General features: G+C 43.7%; 1 protein-coding gene across 1 annotated transcript; it reads right to left on the reverse strand.

Annotated features, from left to right (window-relative positions):
- Positions 1 to 1,927: 1,927 nt before the first annotated feature.
- On the reverse strand, positions 1,928 to 8,159 carry LOC145507127 (PRAME family member 8-like). Its single transcript, XM_081493002.1, has 4 exons — positions 8,082 to 8,159; positions 7,002 to 7,311; positions 5,999 to 6,571; positions 1,928 to 4,990 (listed from the first exon to the last, which is right to left on the reverse strand). Exons 2-4 carry the CDS (start codon positions 7,286 to 7,288, stop codon positions 4,417 to 4,419), a joined length of 1,434 nt encoding a protein of 477 aa, XP_081349128.1. The 5' UTR covers positions 7,289 to 7,311; positions 8,082 to 8,159; the 3' UTR covers positions 1,928 to 4,416.
- Between the last annotated feature and the right edge of the window lie 2,654 nt (positions 8,160 to 10,813).

Genomic DNA, 10,813 nt, shown 5'->3' on the forward strand with positions numbered 1-10,813 from the left:
CGACCCCTAGTGTCCCCATGGACTGCAACCCACCAGGCTCCTCCATCCATTGGGATTTTCCAGGCAAGAGTACTGGAGTGGGGTGCCATTGCCTTCTCCGTCTCTTAAGTTACTGGCTTCCAAAATCAAAGCATCACAATTTGTAGGAGGGGATGGCTGACATGTGAGACTCTATCTCAGGTTCTGTTTGTCGCCATGGCTGTTTCACCTTGTGGTCTTGTCTTTGAATGTCAAACAACAGCCCTGCCATTTATGGAGGATTTATTCTGCACCAAGCTCTGGACTCTGTGTTTTTATCTGAGTTAGAGATCATACGGTGCCCATTCTATAGAAGGAGAGAGAGATTCCGAAAGTAGCAGTAACTTCTTCGAAGACACACAGCCTGTAAGTCGTGGAATTGGAAGTTCTGTTTGTTGGTTGATGTTCTTAAATACTGTGCTATGCCAGCTATGTCCTGCCCACTTTGAGCTTTGTAATTAAATACTGGAGTCATGGGCTCTTCTCTTCCAGGAGGAAGTATGAAAAGAGAAGAAGATTAAGATTTTTCCACATTGTTTTCTCTGAAGAACCTTTTATCCAAAAACTGCACTGATAAAATAAAAGTGGAGTGGCTCCATCTACTACAGTGGTTCCCAATGTCTGGTCCCCCAACTAGTAGTATCAGCATCAGTTGAGAACTTCTTTAAAATTTATGTTTAAAGATTTTATTTATTTTATCCATTTATTTTATTTTTGGCTGTGGTGGGTCTTCACTGTTGCGCTCAGGCTTTCTCTGGTTGCAGAGAGGGGCTACACACTTCTCATGTGGTGGTTTCTCTTGTGGAGCACAGGCTCTAAATGATCTGGCTTCCGTAGTTGTGGATCTCAGGCTGTAGAGCACTGGCTCAGCAGTTGTGGTGCAGGGGCCCACAGCTCCATGGCATGTGGGACCTTCACAGACCAGGGGTCAAACCAGTGTTCCCTGTATTGCAAGGAGACTTCTTAACTACTGGATCATCAGAGAAACCCTGAGAACTTTTCAAAAAGTGACTTCCCAGCCCCACTGTCCAGAAATTCAGAGGGTGAGACCAACACGTGTTTTAATAAGCACCACCCCCCTCAACCGCCAATACCTACTGCATCTGCCAGAGATGCTGAGCCTCTTCACTTTGAGAGACCAGGTGAAGAAGAGAGGAAGGATAAAAGTCCTCTCTAGCTCAATTCCACTCTCATTTCTACTCTTTTAGAGAGAGTAGAAAATCCTCCACCAACCATGTTAGTGCTTGCTATTGGTCAAGGAGCCCAATTATTAACCTGGTAGCAAAGTTTTAAACTTACATTGGAACCCGTAATAATCTGATTCAAGTACTTCTGGTCAGTTCAGTGTTAAGAGCCAATTTTAGACTGTGTGCGTGTGTGTGTGTGTGTGTGTGTGTGTGTATGTGTAAGGTCATGGAGCACTAGGATTCATTCAGTCCCACTTCCACTCTCAATCTTTGTCCTCCACCTTCTCAATGCCCAGAAAGGACTACATAGATCGAGGGCTAAGTGATGGAACATGTGCTGAGCCAGAGGACTCCTGCCTGGTTCCAGGATACAGGTGAATCATGCCCTCCCTGATCAAAATATCCACATCCTCAACCCTGGAATATGTGAATAAGATTGTTTATATTCAAGAGGAATTTTGCAGTTGTGATGAAGGATTTTGAGATGTGGAGATGATGCTCCAGGCGATTCACACTGTGCTGTGGTGGTGTGGCAGTTTTCAGAAGTGTAGGACATCCTGGGAGCAAGAGCTAATACAGAAGCTCTAGATATGGCCAGATTCCAAATGGGCCATTCAAGGATGTGGGAACATGCAGGACATTCAGGGGACCTTCCTTGCTTGAGCAGTAATCAGCTGTGAAGTTGTGACAGAGAAAAATCAGAGACAGACACACAGGTATCAGTGGTAAAGTCACATTTTATTCAAAACTATACAATACAGGAAAATATACCCCGTTATGAAAATGGACTTCATTTGCAATTAAACAGGCACAAGTATGGATTCAATGCCAAGAAGCAGGGTTTTGCTGGGTGTGAAATTTCTAAGAGGAGACATCAGATCTGGGAGGGATTCTGGATGAACCAATCTAGAAGATTTCTTGCTGAAGGGAACACAACATTATCAGATAACAAGAGTGGGCGGTGAGGCATTTTGATCACATTTTGGAGGTGATCTGATATCAAGACTGGTTTCTTCCTGAACAGAGTTACAATTCTTATTCAAAGTGAATTTTACATGAAAACCCTCAGATCCTCTTGGGAGAAGTTCAGGAACCTGAATAATTGTTGATCAAACAAATAATGCTTTTAATTAAGGGGATTTTGTTGGGTCACTGGGTGGACTGTGCAAACACTGACGTAGTGAAGTATGTAGTTAACTCGGGAAAAAGTGAAGGTCACTAATGCTGTGCAGGGAGGGTTCAGACAGGTCACATGGGGCTTGGAATAAACTGGAAATACTTTGTAAGATTTCCATGATCTGAGTAATATTCTCTCTCTCTCTCCAGTGGTTGCAGGGAAATGATTTTGTCAGCCAACAAAGGAGCAGGAATGGAGAACGGGGAGAGAGCACAACCTTAACCTGGCTGGATCAGAGCAGTTGTATTGGACACACAGGAGGCACCACAGGCTTGGCTGTTTGCAGGCAGCTTGGGTGTAGATATTGCAAAAACATAGAGAGGAGGATGACCACTGAAATATTGATGGGTTCACTGTAATCTTGTTTTCTCTTCATGGTGATGGGTTTCTATGAATTGAATGTTTGTTTCCCATCTCCTACCCCACCTCCCATACCCCCCCCATGCCCCCAAAATTCATATCTTGGAGCCTTAGTCCCCAGGGTGATGGGATTTGGAGTTACCTTAGGAGGTAACTAGGTTTGGCTGAGATCGTGGAGCTGGAGATCCTTGAGCCATTTAGTGCCCTTAGAATCAAATGAAGAGACTTGAGCTCCCCTCCCCCCAAGAAGTGAGGAAACTAGGAAGCTTGTTCCCTCTACAACCCAACCTCACTGCCTCTCTGATCTCAGTCTTCCAGCTTTCAGAATTGGAAGATGTAAATTTTCTTTGTTTAAGCCCCTCAGTCCATTGGATTGTTATAATGGCCTGAATTGACTCAGACACACATGAATAGGATAGAAAGATTGTACAGAAAGGTGGAAGATATTTGTGGGCTCATGATTTTCTTTTTCTTGAAAAATCACACAACACATAATAAGAAGTTTGTGCTTTCTATAGTAGGTTAAAGTAAAATACAGGTGGTATGATTGACTTTATAATGTAATCCACTCTTGCATAAAATTCCCTATGACTATAACAATTGTTCATTATTTCAGGTCATAGGCAATTTACGAGAAAATATGTACTGCCCGCAAGTGTTATTTGTTCTATATCCTATGCATTTATATCATTTGTTGTTCAGTCACTCAGTCGTGTGTCCTACTCTTTGGACTACAGCAAGCCAGGCTTCCCTGTCCTTGAAAGAATATAATTTTAATGAGTTATAGAAATACTAAAACCATGTTATATGCCTCTATGATTTGTTTGTTTTGCTAAAAGATATTTATATAACTTCCCTAGCCCAGCAGATTAATTAAGAAGGATCATTATCCACCTGGGTAATGAGTTGGCAAAGTCCAGAAATTCAGCTTATCTGAAGTCCAGAAGTCCCCGTCTAGAATTCGTACCGATGCCTTTTGCAGTTAAACCCTTTCCTCCCACAAAGAAAGGTTAAAAATGGAAACTTATGAAGGGACCAGGAAATGATGAGGACTGCTCATGACCAGGGTCATGGCCTGAGTCAGCCCTAAGGGTCCTGCCTGGGCTTTCACTTGAGTGGCTCATTGGACACTGAGTATGCTCCTCTCTGTGTGTATTAACCCACTGAACAGCCCCAGAAGTAAGAATGGAGGTCAGAGATGCCCCAAAAGAATAAAGAACTGGTGGGAATGGTAAGGTTTTGAATCATAGACAACTCAGTGCCTTAAAAAAAAAAAAATCAGTGTCCGGAGATTCCTGTGGTATAAACTGAAAAATTAAGATAATACATCATGGATGACAGCAATCCATTTACAACGAGGGTCTCTTATTTCTGACCATTTCTTTACAACTACTTACCCAAGGATAACTCCAACATGTGAGTCTCAAGCTTGAATCCACCTAAAGAAATTTAGGTTCCTAGTTCTGACTCTACAGGACATGTCCACAAGCATTCCTTTACCAGGGAGACTACATTTCCCCCTGCAGTCCTGCTCCCCTTGCAGGATCACCTTTTCTTTTCACATTCACATTGAGCAGATGTCTGAAACCGGCTCTATTTTCCCTTCATGATGTATCTTGTCCTAGACCTCAGTTTCCAAGTGCTCAGAAGAAAGCTTTTGATCAAGGCACCAAACTAGGCAAGGGTGTTACCACCGTATATAATGGGCTCAGGAGGATAGAAAGTGTTATCTCCACAGTGAGGGCAGGGTGTGAAGCTAATCCAGATGGTCCTGGGCTGTCTCAAGTGCTTCAGAATCTTAAGCAGTTCAGTCTGACACTGGGCAAGTCTCCCAGATTGGAGGATCCCATCAGAGCCGAAACTCTCCTGAGGGACAGGGTACAGCTCTCGACTTAAACTCGGCAGCCCAGAGGTGTGTTGCAGCAGCCTCTCCATGATGGCCGTGGAGAGGAGGTTCCCACAGAGACTGAAGCACGTGAGCTGGATGCAGCGGCTCAGGGCTGGCAGGATGGCTTCAAGCTGGGAGTCCCTGATCCCACATTGCTCTAAGTACAGCTCCTGGAGGGTAGATGCAATTTTCTCCAGCAGAGCGGGGAGGAGCTCGGGATTGGAGTAGGTCATGGTGACCCCACTCAGATCCAGGCCCTTTAGCTGATTGATATTTGGGCTCTGGGACAGATGAGTCAGGTCTGAATCTGTAAGCAGGCAACTAGTTATCTCAAGGTTGTCCAAGGGGGTCATCAGGCACCTGGGGAGAAAGAGAGGAATTAGCTATTGGAAACTGAAGTGGAAGTTGATGCAAATTGAGAGTGATCTGCCCAAGCCCAAGTTTGGTCTGATCATCTAATAAGATTAATACCCAGAATGGTTAATCTCATTGTAGACAGTCATTTCACCTTCTCTGTGGGACTGGGTCAAGTAAACAGAGTTTTAAAAGCTCTTTCTCCTCAGTACTCAAGCAGAGAAAAATGTACTCTGCTTCCTTACAAACAGGAATGAAGATAATGGAGTACCAGGCAAACTTAGAGGAGAGCCTCACATCTTGTCTCAATAAAGAGTGGACATCACTGAATGTTAATAGTAAGAGATATACTTAAAATGCTTCCTAGGCAGGCTACCTTCTGAACATGCTTGAGCCCCAGGCACCAACGTCAGGCAGGTGAGGCTTCTGGGTGACATGCATAGAGGACCAACCTGGGCAAAATCCCACAGCATCCACAGAGGATGCCAGTCTGCAAGGGCTCACTCACATCCCTGCTTTATCTGCAAGTCATCTACCATTTTTATGATCCCTTTGACACCTGCCCTATTACCATCATCTCCAGAATCATGCATTTCCCATATATTATTTACCATATCTTGAGCAAAAAACAACATTTTACAGACAGGGAATTTGAGATAGGCTCTTCGTGGTCAAAAAACTGGAGAACACAGAGCTTCAGTTTAGATTTAGAAATGCTCAGGGCTAGGGGTTGTCTGTGTTCAATGCCCCCTTCCCTTACCTATTTTCCTAAGTCATCTAGGAAAGATATCTCTTCCTAAGAAGAAATCAAATATCCACCCACTAGATTCTAACCCCTAGTCAATAGCTTCCTCTCATAGTGTCCCTTTCATGAGCCTCTCTCCCAGTTTGGACCCCTACCTTGATTTGTGTGGTTACGTGATACCACAGTTCACAATGGAGCAGCAAAGAGGACAGTGCATTTGATATTCTAATGTTGGGTTCACTGTTACCTGGTCAGTGGTGCACACTCACCTGAGCATCTGATCCAGGCAGCCTTCGAGGTAGAAGGGAGAATCCAGGTGAAGATCCCGGAGGCAGTGCAGCCTCAGGAACTGAGAAGTAATTTTGACAACGTACTCTTCCTCCTGCTCCTCGGGATCAGGCAGGTGGATGTGGGAGATGAGGAGTCTCTGCACATTGTTCATCTGGCCCAGGAGAGGAGCAAACATGGCCAGGGTGGACAGATGCCAGGTGCAATTCACATGTAACTCCTGGATACAGTCCAGTTGCACCATGCTCAGGACCTTCATAATATTATCCATGGAAAATGAAAGAATCCTCAGCTTCTTACAACATAGGTGTATGGAAGCTTTCCTCTGCTCCACCCATCTCATAAGGTAGGTAAGGAATCCATCCATGCTCCTTTCCTTGAGGTGAAGTTCTATGAACACCTCGAAGGGAGCCAAGGGTTTCTTGGTCCTCGACCTGTCCTCAGCCCCTGGTGCCATTGAAGAGCTTGAGGGCACATGGGCACTGGATCCAGACCACATTCTCCAGAAGTCCTGGCCAGTATTCCTTAAATCCAGCACACGCAGTTTGCACCTCCTGTGGGGAAACAGCAAATTGGCAGTGATGGTTTTAAGATCCACACAGAATTTAGGCACTTTGACTTCCCGCCTGAGCTTTTACTTCACATTCCCAGTGTCACAAGCTGCCTTGCCCTCTTCTTCCATCTCCGCCTTACCTTCCTCCATCTCCTTTTCCATTTCAATTTTCCCTAACTTTCTACTCTAGTGCCCTTAAGCATCCCTGTGAGGAGGCTGATGCATGTACTTTCACATTTCCGTGCATGTTAGGTGCTCCTACACTGCTGGAAGGCATTTCCCAAAGTGAGCTCAGCAATGGCCAAGTCTCTGTGTTTCTTCATTGGCATCATCAGAAGCAACTGATCCATCCGTATGCCATCTACTCTCCTGACATCACCTGTCTCTTTTTGACTGCTCATAACCTATCAGATTACCTGCATCAGACTCACCTGGGCTGATCCTTCTGTGCAAGCAGGACATCAAGTCCATCCAGCACTGCTTGTAGGGTTTCCAGATGAGGTGTCTGCATCAGGCCCCCCAGAGGCAGGCGGACAAAGGGCCAGGTTTGCACCAAGGCCTTTAGGGTCTTTTTGCGTCTTCCACAGAATGCTTCCATGAAGAGTTGGGGGAAGAGCTCAATGGGCAGATGCACCACAGCAGAAATGGACAAGGTCTCTTCAGTTAGTAGGCTCTTTCCTGCCAGGTTCAGGAGTCTCAGGGGGTTCTGGACACTCATCCTGAATTGAATCCTAAAGGAATCTTGTGAAAATTTGCAGGAAAGAAGGCATCATTCTCAGGTAAGCATGAACACCCCTTCATCTGTCTCCCCACCCTTCAGAGGAACCAACTCAGAGCTAAAGTCTCTGCTCTGATAGTTGTGGAATAGCCTCAGTTTTGCACAATTTCACTCCAGTCCAGGCTCAGTGAGGAAAAAGTGATAGCTCTGCCCCACAGACATCAAAACAAGTATTTCACAAGGACTAAGGATGAAGAAACCCAACCCACTAGTCCATTCATATCCATTCACTGCTTTGCTTAATCAGGTTTCAGTGCAATGTATGTACCATGAGCTGAAGGTTAAGTTCCATCTTTTGGGGGGGAAAGTATTTAAATTATCACTTAGAGCCTTGAAACTATGGAAATAAGAGCATCACATAGCCCAACACAGCCTCCATCCTCAGTTCCCACAGTTACTGGACTGAGAAACATGAAACAGATACTCCTTAAATAAATATCATTTGCACAAACTGGATATTTTTAATGACAAGAAATAAAGTTTCAAAAATTTAGATGTTTTCATTAAAAAATAAAATCTTATTGGTTAAGATATTTTTAAATGATATAAAGGAAAGCACATAACAAAATGTTTGAGATTAATGCAAAATTACACTTGGAGGTAAAACCAAAGGCTTACATGTATACATCTGAAAAGAAAGAAATCTCCTTGACATCCACTGCTGCATGCCACCAGTGGAAATCCGCTGACCATAGATAAGAGGAGGGGTCCTTTGTTGAGGTCTGTAACTTACCAGCTCTGCTGGGGTTGACAGGGTGCTCAGAGGTCAGATCTGGTGCAAAAGCCAGGCAGTGACTCCAAAGGAAGACGTTTCTACACCTCTTCCTGATGCCTCAGGTTTTTATTGGCCTTTCTGATCACATCTTTCCTCTGTCCATCCAATCAGAAAGTGAGGCTTGATTAGATTTCCAAAAGTCCATCAGGTAAATCCTGATTGGATCTTTGCTTATAATCAGATGATTTGACTGACTCAGATATTCATTCAGGAAGGAATGCATGGCAGGAAGGGAGTCAAATATTCAACCATGGATTCACTCTATGAACACTGACTGAGTTCTACTAATAGGGTCACTTATGGGGGCTCCCCAGGTGGCTCAGTGGCAAAGAATCCACCTGCCAATCTTTTGATTTCCCTATCAATTTCATCAGTACCCTGTTCATTATTTAGAAAAGTACTGGTTAATCTCCATGTGTTTGTGCTTTTCAGAGTTTTTTCTTGTAATTGATACCTAGTCTCATAGCATTGTTGTCAGAAAAGATGCTTGATACAATTTCAATTTTCTTAAATTTACTGAGGTTTGATTTGGGACCCAAGATGTGGTCTATCCTGGAGAATGTTCCATGTGCGCTTGAGAAGAAGTTGTATTCCTCTGCATTTGGATGGAATGTCCTGAAGATATCAACGAGAGTTATCTCATGTAATGTATCCCTTAGGATACATTTCTTAGGACTTGTGTTTCCTTATTAATTTTCTGTTTTGATGATTTGTCCATTGGTGTAAGCCGGGTGTTAAAATCTCCTACTATTATTGTGTTACTGTCAAATTCTCCTTTTATGTCTGTTAGTGTTTGTCTTATGTATTGAGGTGTTTCTATGTTGGGTGCATGCTGCCGCTGCTAAGTCGTTTCAGTCATGTCCGACTCTGTGAGACCCCATAGATGGCAGCCCACCAGGCTCCCTCGTCTCTGGGATTCTCCAGGCAAGAATACTGGAGTGGGTTGCCATTTCCTTCTTCAGTGCATGAAAGGGAAAAGTGAAAGTGAAGTTGCTCAGTCGTGTCCGACTCCTAGCGACCCCATGGACTGTAGCCTACCAGGCTCCTCTGTCCATGGGATTTTCCAGGCAAGAGTACTGGAGTGGGGTGCCATTGCCTTCTCCGTGTTGGGTGCATAGATATTTACAATTGTTATGTCTTCCTGTTGGATTGATCCCTTGATCATTATGTAGTGTCTTTCCTTATCTCTTGCAATATTCTTTATTTTAAGGTCTATTTTGTCTGATATGAAGATTGCTACGCCAGCTTTCTTTTGCTTCCTATTTGCATGCAATATATTTTTCCATCCTCTCACTTGCAGTCTATATGTTTCTTTAGATCTGAAGTGAGTTTCTTGTAGACAGCGTATATATGGGTCACGCTTTTGTATCCATTCAGCCAGTCTGTGTCTTTTGGTTGGAACATTTAATCCATTTGCATTTAAAGTAATTATTGATGTATATCTATTTATTTACTGCTGGCAGAGTAGAAGGACATGCGCTCATCTTCTCTTTCGAGAAAGCTCACATGCTAGCAAAGTAATGCTCAAAATTCTCCAAGCCCTGCTTCAACAGTACGTGAACCATGAGCTTCCAGATGTTCAAGCTGGATTTAAAAAAGGCAGAGGAACCAGAGATCAAATTGCCAACATCCGTTGGATCATCAAAAAAGCAAGAGAGTTCCAGAAAAACATCTACTTCTGCTTTATTGATTACACCAAAGCCTTTGACTGTGTGGATAACAACAAACTGTGGAAAATTCTTAAAGAGATGGGAGTACTAGACCACCTTACCTGCCTTCTGAGAAATGCATATGCAAGTCAAGAAGCAACAGTTAGAATCGGACATTAAACAACAGACTGGTTCCAGATTGGGAAAGAAGTATGTCAAGGCGATATATTGTCACCCTGCTTATTTAACTTATATGCAGAGTACATCATGCAAAATGCCAGGCTGGATGAAACACAAGCTGGAATCAAGATTGCCAGGAGAAATATCAATAACCTCAGATATGCAGGTGACACCACCACTATGGCAGAAAGTGAAGAAGAACTGAAGAGCCTCTTGACGAAAGTGAAGGAGGACAGTGAAAAAGTTGGCTCAACATTCAAAAAATGACTATCATGGCATCTGGTCCCACCACTTCATGGCAAATAGATGGGGAAACAATGGAAGCAGTGACAGACTTTATTTTGGGGGGGCTCCAAAATAACTGAAGATGGTGACTGCAGCCATGAAATTAAAAGACACTCTTTGGAAGAAAAGCTATGACCAACCTAGACAGCATATTAAAAAGCAGAGACATTACTTTGCCAACAAAGGCCCATCTAGTCAAACTATGGTTTTTCCTGTAGTCATGTTGGGATGTAAGAGTTGGACTATAATGAAAACTGAGCACTGAAGAATTGATGCTTTTGAACTGTGGTGTTGGAGAAGACTCTTGAGAGTCCTTTGGGCTGCAAGGAGATCAAACCAGTCAACCCTGAAGGAAATCAGTCCTGTATGTTCATTGGAAGGACTGATGCTGAAGCTGAAATTCCAATATTTTGGCCACCTGATGTGAAGAACTGACTCATTGGAAAATACTCTGATGCTGGGAAAGATTGAAGGCAAGAAGAGAAGGGGATGACCGAGGAAGAGATGGCTGGATGACACCACCAACTAGGTGGACATGAATTTTAGTAAACTCCAGGAGTTGGTGATGGACAGGGA

This window comes from Giraffa tippelskirchi, chromosome 5 (genome assembly GCF_054371585.1).
Source record: "Giraffa tippelskirchi isolate mGirTip1 chromosome 5, T2T-mGirTip1v1.2.pri, whole genome shotgun sequence".
Lineage (NCBI taxonomy): Eukaryota > Metazoa > Chordata > Mammalia > Artiodactyla > Giraffidae > Giraffa > Giraffa tippelskirchi.